Raw genomic sequence first — 22,126 nt, forward strand, 5'->3', positions numbered from 1 at the left:
GTACATATTTATAGTCCGGAGACTTGGGAAACAATCTAAACTAATCTTGTCCCGATCGGACTCTATCTCTAATCTTGAACTAAATCTAAAGATGCATGGCCCATGTGGCCCAAATGCTCACGCAGGAGCCGATTTCCAAGCCTTATTAATCTTCTGTTTTAAGTCCATCTTGCTTTCGGCCCATAAATTAACCTTAATTTATGGCGATAACAGCCCGCTTCTAGCTCTTCTTCATCTCTGCTCTCCTTGTTTGTGGTCTCATCAAATCAAATGTCGGGCACTCCTTGTTGCCGGTCCTCCCTCCTTGAGGCTTCCTCCCCTTGTTGGGCTTTGGATGGCGGCAGACAGGAACCCGGATATGCTACGAAAGGTGCTGCCATTAGCTTGAAGGGAGATCGGGGTTTCCGTTGAAGCTATGATCAGTGTTCTCCCCTATCTTTAGTCCCCTTCCGTTGTGGCGGTCCCTCATTCCTTCGAGGCTTCCTTCCCTTGTTGGACGGTGGAGGGTGGCAGCGGCGAGGCGTAGCTACGAGGGGTGGTGGTTAGCGCATTTGGTCCTTGCGAAGCTGGCAAGTATGTTGCTTGGTTGCAGTGCTCAGTGGAGATTGGTGGTTTGCCTTCGGCCGGTGCAGGTCTTAGCCTTTGGCTATTTTGGAGAGCCGTGTTCCTCCTCCTGTAGTCTTTCTCCTTCCTCCTTCAGTCCTTCTGTAGTCTTTCTCATTTCTGTAGTCTTGCTGAGCTGTGTCTTCAATTTTTTCCTCTTGTGTTGTGCTGCGCTAACAGTTGCTGTTGTAATCTGTGATTTGCCACACCTCATAATACATCGTTCAGGCTTGCAGCTTGCCCGCCGTAGCTCCCCTCAATTTTTGGGGGGAGTAAAAAAACAGTCAGCAACGGATCCACTGGAACTGCTTGTAGCTAGCACATTATTTTGATTATAAAGAAAAAATAAACTCATATATAATCATTTCGTTCGGATAATCTGTCTGTCATATATACCAGATATATACTACATCGTAACTGGATCACTGTTTCTGCAGTTACACACTATATAATAGCTAGATACGTACTCCATCATATATAACTGCATTGCACCGGGTGGTCTCTGTCATCTGTGCTAGTATACTATACACAAGAGATCGATTCGATAAAGAAGAAACCAAGGCACGGCAGAACAATTAATTCCTGAATCAGACAGATAATAAACCAGCCTTGGTCCTCAAGTGTTCCTTGAAATCCATGATATCGCCTTCCCACCTTGTCACCGCCTGGTTCTCACACACCCAGATCTCATGAGCAACCTGGTTTATCAGCCTGAAGTCATGGCTCACCAGGACCACACCGCCGTCCCACTCGTTCAGCGCCTCCGCTAGGGAGTCGATGGTCTCGATATCAAGATGGTTCGTCGGCTCGTCCAGTAGCAGTAGTTGTGGCTGCCTGTATGCCAGCCACGCAAAGATGACACGGCTCCTCTGCCCATCCGATAGATTCCTCATCGGCATCACCTGAGCCTTCCCCGACAACCCGAACTTGCCAACTGCAGCTCTCATCCTCTCTTCTTCGTTCCCCGGGTACTCCTTCATCATGTACTGCAGGGCCGACATGTCCAGGTCCAGCTTCTCCGCCAGATGCTGATGGAACTGTGCAATACGCAGGTGATTGTGCCGCCTCACCATACCATCCAATGGAGCCAGCTCACCTGTCATCAGCTTCAGAAGGGTGCTCTTCCCTGCTCCATTGGGACCAACCAGTGCAATTCTAGAGTCCAGATCAACACCAAAGTCAAACTTCTTGTATAGCAGATTATCCGGGGTGTACCCAAATGTGACATCGACAAACTGCAGCACCGGCGGTGGAAGCTTGCCAACATTTGTGAAGCGGAAAACCAGTATCCTGTCCCTCACAACCTTCTCCGTGAGCCCACCACGCTCCATATTTGCGAGAGTCTTCTCCTTGCTCTGAGCCTGGTGTGCAAGCTTTGCAGACCCATGTCCAAACCGTGCAATGTACACCTTCATTGAAGCAATCTGCTCCTGCTCCCATCTGTACTGCTTCATCTGATTCTCTTCAAGCTCGCACCGGGTCTGAACGTACTGGTCATAATTCCCAGTGTATAACTTGGGCTTCTTGTTCTGCATATGGATGATGTTTGTGCAAACTCCATTCAGAAAGTCCTGGGAATGCGATATGACCACAAGTATGCGATCAAATTTCTTTAGCGTCTCTTCCAACCAGACACATGCCTCGAGATCTGCAAGTAAGCGTAACGAATTAGTCCAACTGAGCAACGAGTTCACCGAAACAATGTGCCTTGAAAGACCTTTCTGCAGGTATTTGGGATTTCAATAGCTTGTTTAATAATCACTCTACAGGTAAAGTATAGATGCCATGAGGAAGCATAATCAAATTGTTAAAAATCATGTAAGCTCAACAGGATGTGTAGCAGTGGCATCACGTTGGGTGATACATCAGAAAACACAGGCAAGTTAATCGGCATGATATCTTATCTTTGGAAGAACTCAGCTACTTATATTGGAAACCAAGTTGTATTAGTATATGTCATACCACGTGCCACCACATGTGCCGATAAGGCTATGACTATGATGCACACGGAAGCTGCAAGTCATTATGTAAATGAGATTTGGACTACATAAGTAGGTTTCAGTTCACAATAGTTACAAGGTGAGGACTAAATTTCTATCCACCTAAAACCTAGTTTTCTTATGGAATTTCCATTCATTTAAAAATTAAATTTCTATCCACATAAAACCTAGTTTTCTTATGGAATTTCTATCCACAGCAGCAAGGCAGGATATAGAGAAGAAAAGGGTGTGTGAAGATAACAATTGTGGGAGGGAGTTCGAGAGCTGACCTGTGCAGCCAAAATTTCAGCTTCATTCTCCAACTTCACCCTTTCTTCATCGCAACTAACAACAGCTTGCAGTGCGGACATGTCTGAAGCCTCAATCTCACGGGTGAGATGGTATATGTCCATGTGGTCAGGGATTGGGAGTTCTCTGCAACCTATTGCTGTGAGAAGAGTAGATTTTCCACATCCATTTAGTCCAAGTAAACCGTAACGCCTGAGGCCAATTAAAACTGTCAATGGTGTGCTCGAGCTGCACACTTGGTCATAACTGAATGGGTACAAGTGATGGTATTATATTTGTACCTCCCATAGTTGAGCTCTAACTCAGAATCCACAATAAGGTCGTGGCCATGAAACGTTAACGAAAGAGACTCTATCTGCAACATTCAGACGATCGTGTTAGGTTCATTAGGTGATCATCAGTTATCGAAGCGTTAAATGAAACGACCAAAATGAAAGGCAGTATGTAAATATTCCCTCATGAGTGCTTCACTTAATAAAGGGGGCTGGTGCCCAGAGCCTTCTATCTCAAGTTTAGAGGGTTAAACGAAAAAAGAGGCACTCCAGTAGACCCTCTACTAGGCCCTCTATTTTGAGGAGGCCTCTAGATCCCTTCCTCCTCCTCCATTCCTAGGGGATCTCTAGGGAACCCTCTATTATAATTAAGAATTAAAGGTTATTGCTGGAGTTGAAGTAAATTTGGAAGCCCCTAAAAAAATAGAGGTAGCCCCAGGAGTTGCTCTAAAGAATAGATGCAACCTCCCATTTAGTAGTTGGAGTGTCTGATTTAGAGGCGATTACTGGAGTTCTTGGCATGTACTAGGCTTTACCCAAAAAGCATGGGTACAACCATGAACATGAATTACCTATTGACCTACATGAAGTTCAATTTATTGAGGATATAGGAGTTTATTCAGATCAGCACATATCTGAATAAACTCCTATGTTCTCAACAGATTTGCCTACCGATATTTGAAAGGGAAGAGAATAATACAAAAATGAAATGCTTGTGTGCCCCTTTTTTTTCTAAAACCAGAGAGCATATATTGACACAGATCTAATTCAAAATTGGAAGTGTAACGATGCAGACAGGAATAACATGTATGGATATGGGTGGCCGAAGTTGTTGAGAATTTGAGGCGGCAGCAAACGAGGAAGACAGAGATGGGGTTGCTCACGTGGATGTCTCTGGAGAGCGGGTGGGAGGCGAGGACGCCGGTGCAGGTGCGATCGGAGAGGTTGAGCGCGGCGACGGCATTGATGGACTTGGGCGGCGCTGCAGCTGCAGCTGCTCCCTTGGAGGAGGAGGAGGAGGAGGAAGGGGCGACGGGTGCCTTGGCTCCCCTCTTGGCTGCGGCGGCGGCCTTCTTCTGCGCGGCCTTCTTCTTGCTGGCGTCGGAGACCATGATGATCCTTGGCTTGAGCAGTTGGGCGGGAGCGGAGGTGGAGGGCGGAGGAAGAATGGTAGAGAAGAATCGGGAAGAGTGGCCAGGCGGGGGAAGAAGAAGCTGGCACGAGCACTAGCAGACGGGAAGGCAGAGAACTCTGCTACTCAAACCTCCACCTGACTGACACGACAGACTTTTGTTTTTGTGGGCTTTGTGGACTTCTCTTCTCCCTACTACGAGTACTGTACTTATTAGCTAACTGGGGGCCTATGCAGCAAATCAAATGGGCCTTTCGTTGGCTATTCTGCTTGGTGAAACTTGGACCAATGCATAAAAAAAAATATGACATTTCGATATTTTTGTCCAAGTACGTTTTTATGACATGAGAAACCCTTCGATTTGATCAATTTATGCAGGATGCACGTTGGTGTACATAAAGGTCAATTCATGTAAAAGTTTTTGCACCTAGCTAGCTCTAGAGTACGCGATCCGCGCGCTTTGGCGTGAAGAAAGGTCGGTAGGTGCAAGTCTAAATATACTCCACTGGAGTCACAAGCAAGCACCAAGGGAAGGCAGGCAACAAAGTTGATTCTTGCTTCCTATGCTGATTTTTGCAGCCCAGCCCACCATCCTTATGTGGCCCTTGTGAGGGTGAGGGATTTGGCCAGTAAGTGTGCATGGCTGTGGGGATCAGGGATGATGATTTGATTTTGACAAGATAAAGGAGTTCAACATTTTTATGTTTATCCGTTTTTTCCATAGCACCATAAAATTATTTTTTTCCTACTTATTTTGATCCACATGTTGTTGCTAAACTACGTTGGAAATATTCCTTTGTATTTTGATCCACCATAGTTAGTGTTCGTGCGATGAACTACTGACCTGTATGTGTTATCAATGTTAAATTTTCTTTTATTTTTTGTTCCGTACATGTTATATTTCTTAGGTCAGATGGAATCAAATTAGTATTTTTGTATTGTGTTGTAAGACCAAGAACTTAATGTTTTGTTCATCCTTGTCCCATTAGCTTCTTCATCTTGTTCATGTTTCAGATTGTTTGTGTTATTTAATTGACTGACACAGATAAAATTTTCAGTCAATTTTTTATGGCGCATCCTTTGCTAACAATCGATTAATTTTAAGGTAGCATATCGTCACTCAAATTTTCTATACCGTCCAAGCCACGTGTCTTCACCCTATTGGTTTGGAAAATTGATTGAAACTGGATAGAAAAAACACTCGGATGTTGTAGATTCGAAATTAAAAGTGCATGCAGTAGTAGTGCTGTCAAACTTTATTTTCTTAATTTATTAGCCTAGCTACTATATATGATATAATTAATCGAAGGATGCACGCATGAGAAAGACAAATAAAGTAGTAACAGCTGAAAATGCATGGGCAACAAATAAATAAAGCAAGGGAGTGAGGCTCATATGCTGGCTGCAGATGCAGGCCATCAGAGCCACTTACTTAGTGCGTGCCCATATATATATATTGTCTCATCGATCATCAATCAGGCAGGCCTTCGTTCCCTATTTAATTTAATTTAATTTTATTTGTTCTACGACCTCATCAGTCACCAGAGGTGGATGCATGATACGGTTTGATTAGTTGTTAACAACAAGAAAGCAGTTTCAGTTAGTGCTGCTGTCATGTGACAAGCAGACAAACCAAGATTATTGACTAGCTGCGGCGCGGCTTTAATTGTGGAGTATAGTATGTATGTATCACCCGGCCCGTAATTAAATTTAAACGATCAATGAAGCTGCTAGTGTATGGATTAATATGCTTTGGAGCGAGATGACAACAACTACTACTCTTATTAATTAATAATAAGCAACGTACGTACTGTAGTAGGTAGCTGCAGATCAACACACCATATGTACTGATGTATGCACGCAAGCGTATAAATTTTGATTGTATATGTACAGTGATTAATATATAATTTCATGGACAATGTATACATACTCCAGTAGATTGATTCGTAATTAAACACTTGATATATAGCATTTTTTCTCGTCCAGTCAAAAGCTAGTCGCCCACTGCACTGCACATACCAATGCCACCACCAGTTCAGTTCAGTCGCTTGCTTTTTGTGCAGGCAGTCAGATAGCAAGCTACAGTACTAGTCTGTCAGTACAATGCGCGCGCAGAGATCGATCTTTGGCCAAAATTAAGCTAGTACTCCTTACATCAATACTTGCACAATCAAAGAAAGGTTACGTTATATATATATATATATATTAAGAAAAACAGTCATCAGCTGGTCGGTCCAGTTCACGGCGGTTCGGCTGAGTTTAGTTTGCGAAAAAATTTGGGTTTTGGTACTGTAGCACATTTTATTATTATTTGATAAATAATGTTCAATCATAAACTAATTAGATTTAAAAGATTCATCTCGCGCTAATCAGTTAGACTGTGTAATTAATTATTTTTTAACTATATTTAATGCTCCATGTATATAACAAAAATTCGAAGTGACTAGAAATTTTTTTTTGAACTGGCCTGGCAGCCGGACTGCAAGAGTATTGGTCCCAGGCAGGCATGTCTTGGGGTCCAAGCCTCGGTTGGATCGATGTGCGCAGCGCACCGCAGCACAGTGATCGATGTTAAGAATAATCAGGCGCGTCCACATTGCACTGCATTGACCAAACTGCACAAGCCTGCACTACAGCAAGTGATGGATGTGACGGCGGGGGGCGATCGACGACCGATGGACGACGACTCATTTTTGTATTTTAATCCCTCGATCTTCATGGCTGCACTGCATGCTGCAGCCTGACCTGCTGGGCCGTCAACCCAACCCTATGCGCTGCTTGGCTTTGTTCATACAACTCCTCGTTCTCTTCCTAAGAGTAACTCCATCCAACAGCTTCTTTAAAGTAAAGTGCATCGGTAAAATAGCAAGAATATAATGAAAACTGGATCCAACAGCTTCTGTATATCGCTCCTCTCGCTATCCTCCGAGCTATCCCGAGTTCTGCGCTATCTACTTCTCTCGAACGGATCCCACTCGCCATCCTCCTCCTACCGTATGGATGGGACCGCCCTCCCTCTCCTCTGATTTTCCATGGACCCAGAGTGCAGACCATGTCGGGCACGAGCGGCGACGCTGGCGCTCCCAGGCCGCCGTCGGCTGCCCTCACGGGCCACCGACACAGGCACCGCTGGAGCGCAGCGCCTACCGGAGCTCGTCGTCGTAGGTGTGCTTCCGCAGCATGTCGATGACCTCGGCCTTGGGCCGCGCGGCGAGGAACGCCATCTCGGCCGCGTCGGCGGGGCTGGGGAAGTTGACGGCGCCGCCGCGGCCGCGGAAGCGGAGCGCCGCCACGTCGTAGGCGCGCGGTCGCCGCCTCGTCCGCGAACGTGCCGAGCCAGACGCGCGCGTGGCGCTCGTAGATCTGCGCGCCCCACCGCCCGTTGGGCTGCGGCACCACGCCCTTGTACCGCGATGGCGACGACCGCGCTCGCGGCGACGCCGCCGCGGCCTCGTCGCTGGGCATCCAGTCCTGCTCCGCCTCCTGCGTCGACGACGACGTCGACATGACGGCGAGCTCAGGCGCACAGACCACGCCGCCGGTGGATGCGGCGCCCTGATATGCTTCTTGTTTGTCATGTGAGGGACGACCGAGTAGCTAGCTTGCATCAGTCCTCTCGACAGCAATGTCAACATGGAGTTGCGTTTCACGGCAGCAAGACGAGGGCGGCGCAAGAGGAGATCTCGGCGTGCTCCGAGCCTCCGACTCGACCAGGCGGCCACCCTCGTCCACTGCACTGAGATGTTCCTCGCCGGCGCCGCCACCCCTGACGTTGCTCTCCGGCGCCACCGCCCCCCAACGTCGCTCAACGGCGCCGGCGCCACTGACGTCCCCGCCGTCCCGCGCCATCCAGCATCGCCCAGACGTCCGACGCCGCCGGTGGATGCGGCGCCCTGATATGCTTCTTGTTTGTCATGTGAGGGACGACCGAGTAGCTAGCTTGCATCAGTCCTCTCGACAGCAATGTCAACATGGAGTTGCGTTTCACGGCAGCAAGACGAGGGCGGCGCAAGAGGAGATCTCGGCGTGCTCCGAGCCTCCGACTCGACCAGGCGGCCACCCTCGTCCACTGCACTGAGATGTTCCTCGCCGGCGCCGCCACCCCTGACGTTGCTCTCCGGCGCCACCGCCCCCCAACGTCGCTCAACGGCGCCGGCGCCACTGACGTCCCCGCCGTCCCGCGCCATCCAGCATCGCCCAGACGTCCGACGCCGGCGTCGCCGTCCCACGCCATCCCCGCGCGACCTGGCTTGCTCGTCGCCCACGACCGGCCGCGGCAGAGGAGCGCCATGGGGACGCGCGCGTCGCCGTCCCACGCCATCCCCGCGCGACCTGGCTTGCTCGTCGCCCACGACCGGCCGCGGCAGAGGAGCGCCATGGGGACGCGCGCCTCCGGCAGACCGAGACCGTGATGGAGCTCGATTTGGGGGAGGGGAGAGACAGGAGGGGAAGGAAGAAGATAAGAAGGGAGGATGACACGTGGGGTCCACTAGCAGTATAATAGATTTAGAGAGTCTGTTGGGAAGATTGGCAGTTTGGGAAGCTTTTTTATTGTTTAGCTGGCCTCCAAATTCCTAAATTTAGCTAATATTATTGCTAGGCTCTTGAAAATGCCCTAACAGTTGGTAAATTCTGGCACCAAGCATGCTCGGCAATGGCGATTACATCCAGGCAGCATCCGTGCATGGCTTCATTCCTCTGGCTTGGAGGAGAAGGATCCTCCCTCCAATCGACTCCAGTGCTAGCTCTGCCCTGTCTGTCTGTTGGAGAGCCTCGATGCCAGCACCTTCCTTCCGTCTTCTCCGAGTTCGAGGCCCCGTTTAGTTTGCAAAAAAAATTTTACATTACTCATCACATTGAATTTTTCAACACATATATGAAGTATTAAATATAATTAAAAAATAACTAATGACACAGTCTAACTGATTAGCACGAGATGAATTTTTTAAACTTAATTAATCCATAATTAAATATTATTTGTTAAATAACAACAAAAGTATTATAGTGTCAAAATCCAAACATTTTCACGAACTAAACGGGGCCTATAGATTCTAGGGCCCATTTGGTTAGGAGCACACCTGGTGCTACAAAGAAATTTTGTATACATACTATAATAAATAAAGTTTATTTGTAAAATTTTTCATAGATGATGTAATTTAGATGTAGACTCTGTTTAATTCTAAAAAAAAATTATAGTCTCCGTCCCATCGAATATTTGGACATATGCACAAAGCATTAAATGCAGTTAAAAAATAACTAATTACACAGTCTAACTGACTAGCACGAGACGAATCTTTTAAACTTAATTAATCAATAATTAAATATTATTTTTCAAATAACAACGAAATATGCTATAGTATCAAAACTAACAATTTTTCACCAACTAAACACGACCGAAGTCGTTGTTTCGCATGATGAAAACCTGAACTTTTTTTATAATCTAAAAAAACGCAGCCGTGCAGCTCGGTACGGGTAGTCTACCCTACCACAGTACTCCACTAGTCGTCGAGTACAAACCCGGGAGCAAGCATACGCAGCTGAGGTCTCTTCTCCAATCCAATCCCAAGGCCATCCAAGCAGGGCAGGGCAGGGCGGCCATTATAAGAAGAGGACAAAGAGCAGAGAGGGAGAGGCAGGCAGTATTAGGCCGCTTCCAATCCCCCCCACCCAGCGCAATCGGGATTCCCTGACTTGCTGAAGCGGCCCTCTTCAGCTGCTCTGCTCTGCTCTGCCCCTGCTGCCGAGTGCCGAGGTGGATTAATGTCCAGCGCCGCTGCCGACCCGGAGGAGATCAGGGCGCGCGTCGTCGTCCTCGGCGCGCACCATGCCGCCGACGAGTGGGCGCGCCCGGAGCTCGAGGCCTTCCACCTGCCCTCCCCATCCCAATCTGGCTTGCTAGCACAGCAAGGAGAAGCAGCAGAGCAATCCCAATCCACACCCCCTGCTGCTGCTCCTCCTCCGCCTCCTCTGGAGATCGAGCAGCCTTCCAATGCCAGGCCATCCAGTAACATCGACGCCGCCATGATGAACAAGGAGAAGAAGAAGAAGCAACCCACCCCGCCGGCCGCCCTGCGCGACCTCTTCCGCTTCGCCGACGGCCTCGACTGCGTGCTCATGCTCGTCGGCACCCTGGGCGCGCTCGTCCACGGCTGCTCGCTCCCCGTGTTCCTCCGCTTCTTCGCCGACCTCGTCGACTCGTTCGGCTCCCACGCCGACGACCCGGACACCATGGTCCGCCTCGTCGTCAAGTACGCCTTCTACTTCCTCGTCGTCGGGGCAGCAATCTGGGCATCCTCATGGGCAGGTACCAATTCGATTCGATTCCATTCCATTCCATCTTGCCTTGCGTGGGGGTCGGATCAATCACCAACCCAACCCAACCCATTTCCACAGAGATCTCTTGCTGGATGTGGACCGGCGAGCGCCAGTCCACCCAGATGCGGATCCGCTACCTCGACGCCGCCCTCCGCCAGGACGTCTCCTTCTTCGACACCGGCGTCCGCACCTCCGACGTCATCTACGCCATCAACGCCGACGCCGTCGTCGTGCAGGACGCCATCAGCGAGAAGCTCGGCAACCTCATCCACTACATGGCCACCTTCGTCGCCGGCTTCGTCGTCGGCTTCACCGCCGCCTGGCAGCTCGCGCTCGTCACGCTCGCCGTCGTCCCGCTCATCGCCGTCATCGGGGGCCTCAGCGCCGCCGCGCTCGCCAAGCTCTCCTCCCGGAGCCAGGACGCGCTCTCCAACGCCAGCAGCATCGCCGAGCAGGCGCTGGCGCAGGTACGGATCGTGCAGGCCTTCGTCGGCGAGGACCGCGCCATGCGGGCCTACTCAGCGGCGCTCGCCGTGGCGCAGCGGATCGGCTACCGCAGCGGCTTCGCCAAGGGGATCGGCCTGGGCGGCACCTACTTCACCGTCTTCTGCTGCTACGGGCTGCTGCTCTGGTACGGCGGCCACCTGGTGCGCGCCCGCCGCACCAACGGGGGCCTCGCCATCGCCACCATGTTCTCCGTCATGATCGGCGGCCTGGCCCTCGGGCAGTCGGCGCCGAGCATGGCCGCCTTCGCCAAGGCGCGCGTGGCGGCCGCCAACATCTTCCGCATCATCGACCACGAGCCGGGGATCTCGCGGGACGGCGACGGCGGCGAGGGCGTGGAGCTGGAGGCGGTGACGGGGCGGGTGGAGATGCGGGGCGTGGACTTCGCGTACCCGTCGCGGCCGGACGTGCCCATCCTGCGCGGCTTCTCGCTGAGCGTGCCGGCCGGGAAGACCATCGCGCTGGTGGGGAGCTCCGGCTCCGGGAAGAGCACGGTGGTGTCGCTCATCGAGAGGTTCTACGACCCAACCGCAGGTATAGCTTTTCTCTTGTTTTGCCAAATTAATTCCTCACTCATTTGAGCTTTCCCTTATAGATTCTAAAAATTCTTATAACGTATATATTTATAACCTGTGAATAATATAGAGGCCGGGTTAATTTTGTATTAAAAAAGGTATGGAATATTCATTCATGTTGTTGGACTCAACACTGCCTTGACAGTATTTCATTCAGTTGCCAATCGCCCCAGTCATCAGCATTGCCAAATTGCGCCATTGCTGGGTGGTGGAGCGAATGGAAGAGGAAGAAGCTTCCACTGTGCAATTGCAAATCTGCGATGCAACGCAACGCAACAAACAAGAAAGTGAAGTGAATGCTTGAAGGCAGCAGAGGCAGCTTGCCGGCCTCATGGGCTGCTGCCTGCCTGCTGCTCGTCAAGTAGTCATTGGGTGCTCTTGTTCAGTCATAGTCATAGCACAGCTATAGGTTGGCAAAAAAAAAAGTCTACTAGAAAACTACTAGTACTACTATTGCCTGGCAAGATGCTACTGTGGCCTCGCATCGCACATGCCATTCTTGACTGACCTGACTGACTGACTGACTATAGGAAGGATTAGTGCCTGAAATTCTGATGCATATATAAGTGGAAGAGCGAGGAGAAAGAAAAGAAACTGAAATGCTAACAATGCAACTTGGCTTTGCAGGGCAGATCTTGCTGGACGGGCATGATCTCAAGAGCCTCAAGCTCCGGTGGCTCCGGCAGCAGATGGGCCTGGTGGCGCAGGAGCCGACGCTGTTCGCGACGAGCATCAAGGAGAACCTGCTGCTGGGGCGGGAGAGCGAGAGCGCCACGCAGGCGGAGATGGAGGAGGCGGCCAGGGTGGCCAACGCCCACTCATTCATCATCAAGCTCCCCGACGGCTACGACACGCAGGTGAAGTGAACAACTAACTGTTGTTTGTTTATTTCTTTCTTCTCCAATGGATCTCCGGTAATCCACTCCATAACAGAGAGACAGAGAGAGAGAGAGCGTGTGACTGTGAACCAGTGGACATGGTTGCTTTCAGCTAGCTGCAGCTTTCCCCCATGTCATCATGCATATCATCATCCATTGTTTCTTGTTCATTCTTGCGTCGCGCTCGTGCCTCAGATGCTGGGATTGGATCACTGTTTATGCTCCTTTCGTTAGGCCGCAGCAGCACATGAGCAGCATGGGGTCGGGTCCATCACAGCGCAGCACAGCACTCACGACACTAGGGAGGGGAGGAGGGCAGTTGTTAGGAGGCGAGGCTGTTGCTATCAGATTTGCTGTTGCTGTTGCGGGTTACCGGCAAGTAACATGCTCTATACTAGATCACAATTTTCTCCACTAGCTGCTGATTGCAGAGGCAGATAAATTTAATTGATTGATGGGTTTCTCTGCAGTATTTATTAACATCTAGTATTTTTTTAAAGATTTGATTAACAGCTAGTAGTGTAGAACAAGAGCAATCATCCTGCTGTGCTCTGGCCTCTGGGGGAGTAGAGTAGAAGAGAAGAAAGTAGAGCTCCGATCCTAGGATAGATAGGATAGGAGGAATCCAAAGTAAAACAGATTCCAAGTTGGCATTTTGTGAGGAATGTCAAGTGGAATGATTATTTTGATTTGATCCCAAGAATGAAGAACCAATCACCCTGCTTGTCTGTCTGTGTGGCCTGCTCCTCCACTCCTGAAGTAAAAGTAGGAGTAGTAGGCAAAGGCAGGGGGGCATCTTCCTCCTCTCCTTGTCCTGCCCACCATGCTGACGGACTTGCTGCTTGCTTAGTACTACTACAAGTAGTGGTATTTTACTGTCAATGGCAGGCAGTCTCGTTGTTAGTTAATCACATCGGTATCTCATCTGGGAAAGGGGATTAGATTAATCAAATCAGATCAAATCAAAGCTAATATAGTAGTACTAGTACTGTGACAGTAGCAGATGAGCGGGGGGCATGGGCCATCCAATTCCAAACTGACCCACCACCATCCTGCTGTGCTGACTCCGCATGTGATGGGGGAGATGGCTTTCATGCTTTGATTCCACACTAAGCAACTAAGCAAGCAAGGCTTGTTAATTTGTATGCCCCATCATGCATGCGTGGTCAAACAGCACTCTAATCAGTCCGGTCATCAGTAGTAGTACTTGGCTAGTATAAACAATTCACTTCTGTTTGCTGCTATATACTGTATGATTATTATTATACTACTACACTTGTTTTGTACAGTACGAGTAGTAGTATGATCAGTAGCTGCTAGGACAGTCAGTGATGTCAATTTGGTGGCTGGCAGGTCGGCGATCGCGGGCTGCAGCTCTCCGGCGGTCAGAAGCAGCGCATCGCCATCGCGCGCGCCATGCTCAAGAACCCGGCCATCCTGCTGCTGGACGAGGCGACCAGCGCGCTGGACTCGGAGTCGGAGAAGCTGGTGCAGGAGGCGCTGGACCGCTTCATGATCGGGCGCACCACCCTGGTGATCGCCCACCGGCTGTCCACCATCCGCAAGGCCGACCTGGTGGCCGTGCTGCAGGGCGGCGCCGTCTCCGAGATGGGCACCCACGACGAGCTCATGCAGGAACACACCACCTACGCCAAGCTCATCCGCATGCAGGAGCAGGCGCACGAGGCCGCCCTCGTCAACGCCCGCCGGAGCAGCGCCCGGCCCTCCAGCGCCCGCAACTCCGTCAGCTCCCCCATCATGACGCGCAACTCCTCCTACGGCCGCTCCCCCTACTCGCGCCGCCTCTCCGACTTCTCCACCGCCGACCTGTCCATCCACGACCACCACCAGCATCATCAGCCGGCGATGGCCTTCCGCGCCGGCGCCAGCTCCTTCCTCCGCCTCGCCAGGATGAACTCGCCCGAGTGGGGCTATGCGCTGCTCGGCTCCCTGGGCTCCATGGTCTGCGGCTCCTTCAGCGCCATCTTCGCCTACGTGCTCAGCGCCGTGCTCAGCGTCTACTACGCGCCGGACCCGCGCTACATGGAGCGCCAGATCGCCCGGTACTGCTACCTCCTCATCGGCATGTCGTCTGCGGCGCTGGTGTTCAACACAGCGCAGCACGTGTTCTGGGACGCTGTCGGCGAGAACCTCACCAAGCGCGTGCGCGAGAGGATGTTCGCCGCCGTGCTCCGCAACGAGATGGCCTGGTTCGACGCCGACGAGAACGCCAGCGCGCGCGTCGCCGCCCGCCTCGCGCTCGACGCCCAGAACGTGCGCTCCGCCATCGGGGACCGCATCTCCATCATCGTCCAGAACTCGGCGCTGCTGCTCGTCGCCTGCACCGCCGGCTTCGTCCTCCAGTGGCGCCTCGCGCTGGTGCTCCTGGCCGTCTTCCCGCTCGTCGTCGCTGCCACAGTACTGCAGAAGATGTTCCTCCAGGGCTTCTCGGGGGACCTCGAGGCCGCGCACTCCAGGGCCACGCAGATCGCCGGCGAGGCCGTTGCCAACCTGCGCACCGTGGCGGCCTTCAACGCGGAGCGCAAGATCACGGCGCTGTTCGCGGCCAACCTGCGCGGCCCGCTGCGGCGGTGCGTGTGGAAGGGGCAGATCGCCGGCAGCGGCTACGGCGTCGCGCAGTTCCTGCTCTACGCGTCCTATGCGCTGGGGCTCTGGTACGCGGCGTGGCTGGTGAAGCACGGCGCCGCTGACTTCTCGCGCGCCATCCGCGTCTTCATGGTGCTCATGGTGTCCGCCAACGGCGCCGCCGAGACGCTCACGCTGGCCCCGGACTTCGTCAAGGGCGGCCGCGCCATGCGCTCCGTGTTCGAGACCATCGACCGGCGCACGGAGGTGGAGCCCGACGACGCGGACGCGGCGCCCGTGCCGGAGCGGCCGCGCGGCGAGGTGGAGCTCCGGCACGTGGACTTCGCCTACCCGTTGCGGCCGGAGGTGCCGGTGCTCCGGGACCTGAGCCTCCGGGCGCGCGCCGGCAGGACGCTGGCGCTGGTGGGGCCGAGCGGGTGCGGCAAGAGCTCCGTGCTGGCGCTGGTGCAGCGCTTCTACGAGCCCACCTCCGGGCGCGTGCTCCTGGACGGCAGGGACGTGCGCAAGTACAACCTGCGGGCGCTGCGGCGCGCCATGGCGGTGGTGCCGCAGGAGCCCTGCCTGTTCGCGGCGAGCATCCACGACAACATCGCCTACGGGCGTGAGGGCGCGACGGAGGCGGAGGTGCTGGAGGCGGCGGCGCAGGCCAACGCCCACAGTTTCATCTCGGCGCTGCCGGAGGGGTACCGGACGCAGGTCGGGGAGCGCGGGGTGCAGCTGTCGGGCGGCCAGCGGCAGCGGATCGCCCTCGCGCGCGCGCTGGTGAGGCAGGCGCCCATCCTGCTGCTGGACGAGGCCACCAGCGCGCTGGACGCAGAGTCGGAGCGCTGCGTGCAGGAGGCGCTGGAGCGCGCGGGGGCCGGGGCCGGGGCCGGCGGCCGCGGCACCACCACCATCGTCGTCGCGCACCGCCTCACGACCGTGCGCAACGCCCACACCATCGCCGTCATCGACGACGGCAAGGTGATGGAGCAGGGCTCGCACGCGCACCTGCTCAAGCACCACCCGGACGGCTGCTACGCGCGGATGCTGCAGCTGCAGCGGCTCACCACCGGTGCTGGTGGACCCTCGTCCTCGTCGTTGGCATCGTCCAACGGGACAGGAGACTGCTAGGAGGCTGCCTGCCTGCCTGCTAGCTTGATTCATTGAGGCCTTCCTGCCTAGGAGACACTTCAACTGTACAATTTCATGATTCTCTTGAGGTTTTATTTAGGATATCAGTTTTCTTTCTTTCTTTTTTTTTAAAAATTTATGATATGATGATCGGCACTGCTTGCTGGGACTGAGATATGCAACGGAAGCAGCAGGACCCTACTATATATACACAGTACTTACGAAGTAGTATATACCATGCCAGAGATGGGAAATTCAGAGATAAGTAGTAGATAGACAAGCTAGGTAATGTAGTAGCTTCCAAATTACTACTACTATATAGTAGTATGTACTTATAGCTTCATGCTCAAAAGAAAAGAAAAAAAATCAGAATTTGCGTTGAGCACTCCTAGTTAGCAGCTGAACTTGTACGCCTCCTAGCACCAGCAGTATCCTTTTTCAGGGAGACAGGGATCTAGTGAGCGCTGAGCACGCGTTTCAGTCCCGACCCACAGAAACTGCGTATGACCTGCAAGTCATGCATCGCCGGACACGATGGAGCTCGCCTGACCGAATGTGAACAAGAAGAGAAGGGCAGGCAGGGTTGCAGGAAGCCAGGGCCCCAGAGTTTGACTTGATGGCTGTGTCACATGTGCAATGCAAGAAATTGCCGAATGGATTAGGAGTAGGAAAATGGCAGGCCTTTAGTGACTCCTTCCCATCCAGTTCTAGTACCAGTAGAAGATAGAGAGCACTGGGCGGTTGGCCACTTGTTAAAGCTGCCAAACCAATTCCACCTTGGCATCACCCACATGATTAGGGGGTGTTTAGAAACAGGGACTTCAAAAAAGTCCTAAGGATTTTTTAGTATTTAGAAGTATTAAATAAATATTAATTATAAAACTAACTGCAGAACCCTGGGGCTAAACTGCGAGACGAATCTAATGAGGTATCTTAATCTATGATTAGCGAATGGTTACTGTAGCATCACTGTAGCAAATTATGAATTAATTAGGCTCATTAGATTCGTCTCGCGAAAAAGCACTTAGCTGTCAAAAAACATTTATAAACAGATTTTATTTAATACTATAAAATAGTAAGATTCCTTTTGATGTGATAGGGACTTCTGAAAAAAATCCTAGAGCCAAACAAGGCCTCGAGTTGAGTTGTGTGCCCCAACAGCAACGCAGACACCAGCAGCATACGACTGAATGGTCCATCCCTTCTGAATGAAATGAAATCTACTCCGTACAGTGGAAGGCTCACAGTCATCCTCCCAAGAGCCAAATCTGAGCCAGCCTATCCTCCCAAGAGCTGAGCCATCCGGCATTCCAACAATTTTCTGGGCCACGTACCATGTGTCAAAGAAAGCCAAGCAACCTTTTTCATTGGCGCAGCAACCAGCAGTAGCTTTCAGGGAATAGCAAGTTGCATTGGTGGTGTTGCGGAGCACAGATCTGAACTGAAACAACAGCCAAATGGAATGGAGCTATCCTTCTACTCTAGTGGATACACATAGGGGGAACATTGCTTGAGATCAAAGCAAGATTTTCATGTCTCGGACATGCTCCTGCTGCTAATATCCATCATCATTTCATTTGGACCACACCACGTTTGTGATCAACATCTCTTCCTCTGGTCCCGTCCAATTGGAGGCGGGGCAACAAACATCATACACAACAGTAGCAATTAGCAAGCTCAAATCCAACCAACATGAAATGAGCATAAACTTGCCAATGGATCAAGGGAAATCATCACAGGGAATGGAAGCTGACATCCCATCTCATCCAATGGTAAAGGAGGCAACAGCAGCCAAAACACCCGTCACGGAGAGAATCAAATGGATCTAGGAAATCTTCACAGGGAATGGAAGCTGACAAGTGCTGCTGTTCCTGGTACCACCTCTAGCGTCTGTCTGACTCATGGTACCACCATTCATTACACACATGGAATAACCAAGGTTACCTAACTAGTAACCCTACCACACTGTGTGCTAAGGGTACCTCGACACCTTGTAAAGTTTGAGTTCGTCAAACCAAATAGCCTGTAAAAGCCAACTTCTATTTCATAGACAACACACAATCTGCAGCCAAACGATACAAGACATTATCATGAAACTGATTTCATGATACAGGCATTAACCGCCGCTGACCCTCCCAAAAACCCTCTCATCCTGATGAAGCCTCTCTTAGAACAAGTCTTGGACATTAAACACCATCTACTAACTCCATTAGCTACCGAGCAAAGCAGCTTCAGATGTATGACAGCAAGAAAAACACGGTACAAGTACTAACAAGAGGTTCCTTGTTCCTTCACATGGACATGAGCTTCAGTCCATTGTCAGGCATTCCCATTCCAGCAGCAAGTTCCGCGTCAAGTTGCGTGTGGAGCTGGTCCTGACATTACCTTCACCCTGCAATCATCCAAAGGTCATGATTATATACAGAAGACGCCACAGTTCATCAAATTATGCTAACCACGGAATCCTTCCTACTACATCAGATATTTCACATGTTCAGCCAGTGGAAACATCAGACTGGTAATATCTAAGTATACCTGCTTTCAATCTTAGGTCACTATCATAGGACCCCAAGACTTATTTAGTTACAGTCCGTGATATGCACACCGACAAACAGAAAGGTCGTTCAAGTCTTCAACTTATTCAGCTCTAAATAACTGGTTACATGCAGCTTGTTGTATTACAGTGTTCTAACTGATTGATTGCATTGCTCTGTCAAGCTATACAAACTATGTGGTCCTTGGACATCTTATAAATTCGCAGCATGCTTTTACTTCCGCTCAGAATAATCATGCAATAGGGCACATCTAACAAGCTCAAATCACAATTTTGTCCATCACACTGGAAGCATAAATCAAATGTTTTCGTTCAACTGGGTAGCCTCTGAAAGGCTAGCGTGTGTTCAATCCAGATTTTTCATTCTTACTCTCTGAGTAATAGTTACAAAATTACAAAGTAGACTTAGAACAAGGGGGATGAATCACCTTTTCTTGTGGCGCTTTGACCGGTAGTGCTCATCCTTCACGCTCTCGCTTGCAAAGTAACGACTGCAGCCAAAAATAACAAGTGTTATATGATAGCACTTTTGCAAGAGAACTGCAGTTTATCACAAGCATAGTGACACCAATAATCAAACTTATTAAATTCCTTGCAACAGTCGCTAATCTATCTAAATTTAGTCTATACTGAACTCAAAGTCGCTGTTTTATTTCGCCTACATTATTAACAAAAAAAAGGGGAGCTTCTAGTCTGGGTGGAAATCAGCAGCAGCATATAATTGCACACATAAAACTAATTTCATCAAAGGAACCCTAGCAAACTGAAATCGCCCTACTTTTTGAGTCGATATAACAAGTCGAGAGGATTCATCACAAATAGCTACGAGTGGGAAGAACAGACGGTAGATCGGCTGAAGGGGGGAGAGCATACTCGCAGTGGAGGCAGTAGAACTGTCCCATGCCGGGAAGGTCCTCGTCTACGGGGAGCTCCTTGGCTTGGGCATCCTTCCCCTGGTCGGCCAGCTTGACGAGCTCCTCGTAGACGGCATCGTCGGCCTTGAGGAGGAACTTGCCACGACGCGCCGTCTTGTGAGAGAGGCGGCGCTTCTTGACCTTGCGGTGCGGGCACTTGCCACCCATCTCAAGATGATCTGCGGCGGCGGCGGCGGCGGCTAGGGTTTTCGTCTGGCAGCAGAACAGACGAAGGAAGATGCAGGGAGGAAGAAAGAAGAGGGCGACGGGCGGGCCAAGCAAGCAGCAAGCAAAGGTTTTATTCCTTCCTTTGTCTAGCCCATTGGGCCAAATGGGCCTTCCGGAGCCCAGCAGCAAAACAAGTGCAAAAATACTTAGTATTCATCGACGTCATTCATTCATTCTGCATTGCCTACTACTCCACTAATAACATCCACATCCACACTCTCGTCTCATTACAGGTAAATCCTTCAGGTATACTGTAGGTAAAGATAGATAATAGATAATCAAGGCAGGAGCTACAAGATTGAACAATTGCAGGCCCAAATCTCTTTGTCATCAACTCCTCCTAAAGTCATTCCATCAATATAATGCAAATGTTCAGATTTGTATTCACTATATCAAAAGCAGGATCCACCCGTTCGTGCAAATGATCCACCCAACAAGAACATTTGCATTAACTTGTGTACTACACAACAGAACATATTCTTATTCTTGTACATACGGCTGGCAGTAACCAGGGCAGGTATCGAAAATTCGAATGGTACAAAAACATAGCTGACAATACAACACTATGCAGCAGAAGGTGATCGTTGACTTGTGGTTCCTTGGCAGCGAGACGGCATGTCCATATGTTATATGTAGGTGTGGTAGGTTCATCTACAACTGCGCCGCTGCACTGAGAATGGATAAAATGAACATGGATGTAAGTTGATTGTACGGCAAAACACAAAAACAGCAGCAGTGGTTAGACAGGTTATGCGTAGAAAAAGGGTTTCAAGGGAAATAAAAATGTAGAGGAAGCGGGTTCCAAATTCCAATGAGCATGAAGGTAACATTATCCATGGATGGAATCAGGATGCTATACAACTATACAAGTAGTGCGCAATATTGCTAGAGCTTAGAATTGGTGGATTATGGTCTGGTTTTCATCATAAATAAAGCAAATGGTTTGGAGGCAAAACAAAAGCCTTACCAAATTGCGGGACTATATGAGATGCGGCCTATTTATTTATGGATGATGGGTTCATGTTCATCCAGTAAAACAAGCAGCCCATTATGAAGAAAAATCATAACACACATAGGCACAGAATCCCTGTTATGAATGGACGATACTCTAATTATATGCAAAAATTGCACAGGGTACATGTTATTTTACCAGCAGGCAGTATAATAGTGGGGTATATAGGCACGCAGTATAATAATAGTATATGAACACAAGACTATGCCGCTGAACATTTGGGATGATATAGGTGGTGGTCCGGTTGTGCGTGTTGGCCACACAAATTCGATACACAATGGTGGGCTGGCTACCTAGATCTTGGAGGGGCCTTGAACTGGCAAATTAAAAGGACACGGAGGAGGAGGGGAGGGATACCTGACCTGCACCGGCGGCTCAGCTGTGTCTGGCGACCTGGCCTAATTGGTCGGTCGGCCGGTCAGTCGAGGTCTTGGTCGTCGAAGTCGTCTGGGAAGGCGTTGAAGAAGTCGGCATCGATGGGGAGGGATGGGGCGGTAGACGGTGGGTGGCGGTCGTCGGCGTCGACCTCCATCATGCTGGCGATGCCGACCATGCCCATGGAGGCGGCGGCCGCGGTGTCCTCGGAGTCCATCTCCCCCGCGGAATCGTCCCCCCAGTCCACCGCCGGCGAGGCGGAGTTGTTCATCGCCGCGCCGCGCCGCGCCGGCTCTGACTCTGACTCTGAGTCGGATCGGACGAAACCCTAGCCGGCGACGGACTTCGATGTCTCTCTCTCTCTCTCTCTCTGTCTCTGTCTCCGGACAGAGAGGAAGAGGAGCCGGAAAAGGAAGGGGGAGGACCAAGGAAAAAGAAGCCCACCCACCCAGGAAGGAAGAGTCGGCCCAAGAGGGAGCAGCCCAGCCCGAAGCCCGGTAACGGGGAATGGAAATGGCGGATTTTTTTTTCTTTTCATTTCAATTCAAAAAAAGAGAGAGAGTCCCCCCATTCCTACGGACGGACGGACGGACGGACGGACGCAGTCTGATCAAAGAAAATCGTTACTGACTTTGGTGAGAGAAAAAAAGGCCATACTTTTACTTTAATGATGAGCATCTGGAAACTATGCTTTGCTTTGCCAAGTACTAGTACTGTAGTACTTTAATAATGATGATTGTGATGACGATGATGATG

At 50.8% G+C, this 22,126-nt stretch overlaps 2 protein-coding genes and 2 pseudogenes across 2 annotated transcripts; 1 reads left to right on the plus strand and 3 right to left on the minus strand.

Moving 5' to 3' along the window:
• Positions 1-931: 931 nt before the first annotated feature.
• Positions 932-4,436, minus strand: LOC120713129 (annotated as a pseudogene).
• Positions 4,437-7,438: 3,002 nt separating this feature from the next.
• Positions 7,439-7,802, minus strand: LOC120713595 (AP2/ERF and B3 domain-containing protein Os01g0141000-like). The gene is made up of 2 exons (XM_039999525.1): positions 7,705-7,802; positions 7,439-7,658 (listed from the first exon to the last, which is right to left on the minus strand). Exons 1-2 carry the CDS (start codon positions 7,800-7,802, stop codon positions 7,439-7,441), a joined length of 318 nt encoding a protein of 105 aa, XP_039855459.1.
• A 2,078-nt stretch (positions 7,803-9,880) lies between these two features.
• Positions 9,881-16,666, plus strand: LOC120713130 (ABC transporter B family member 1-like). The gene is made up of 4 exons (XM_039999125.1): positions 9,881-10,599; positions 10,689-11,648; positions 12,317-12,546; positions 13,921-16,666. Exons 1-4 carry the CDS (start codon positions 10,056-10,058, stop codon positions 16,285-16,287), a joined length of 4,101 nt encoding a protein of 1,366 aa, XP_039855059.1. The 5' UTR covers positions 9,881-10,055; the 3' UTR covers positions 16,288-16,666.
• Positions 16,667-18,095: 1,429 nt separating this feature from the next.
• On the minus strand, positions 18,096-20,039 carry LOC120713131 (annotated as a pseudogene).
• Positions 20,040-22,126: the final 2,087 nt, after the last annotated feature.

The sequence above is a fragment of the Panicum virgatum genome, chromosome 6K (assembly GCF_016808335.1).
Source record: "Panicum virgatum strain AP13 chromosome 6K, P.virgatum_v5, whole genome shotgun sequence".
In the NCBI taxonomy this organism is placed as follows: Eukaryota; Viridiplantae; Streptophyta; class Magnoliopsida; order Poales; family Poaceae; genus Panicum; species Panicum virgatum.

Excerpts from the sequence above, each read along its gene's own strand:
- LOC120713130 (XM_039999125.1), top strand. The coding sequence starts at position 10,056 with ATGTCCAGCGCCGCTGCCGACCCGGAGGAGATCAGGGCGCGCGTCGTC. Across the intron at positions 10,600-10,688 it reads CTGGGCATCCTCATGGGCAG|AGATCTCTTGCTGGATGTGG; the intron begins GTACCAATTCGA and ends CCATTTCCACAG. Across the intron at positions 12,547-13,920 it reads CCGACGGCTACGACACGCAG|GTCGGCGATCGCGGGCTGCA; the intron begins GTGAAGTGAACA and ends GGTGGCTGGCAG.
- LOC120713595 (XM_039999525.1), bottom strand. The coding sequence starts at position 7,802 with ATGTCGACGTCGTCGTCGACGCAGGAGGCGGAGCAGGACTGGATGCCC. Across the intron at positions 7,659-7,704 it reads GCGCGGTCGTCGCCATCGCG|ATCTACGAGCGCCACGCGCG; the intron begins GTACAAGGGCGT and ends TGGGGCGCGCAG.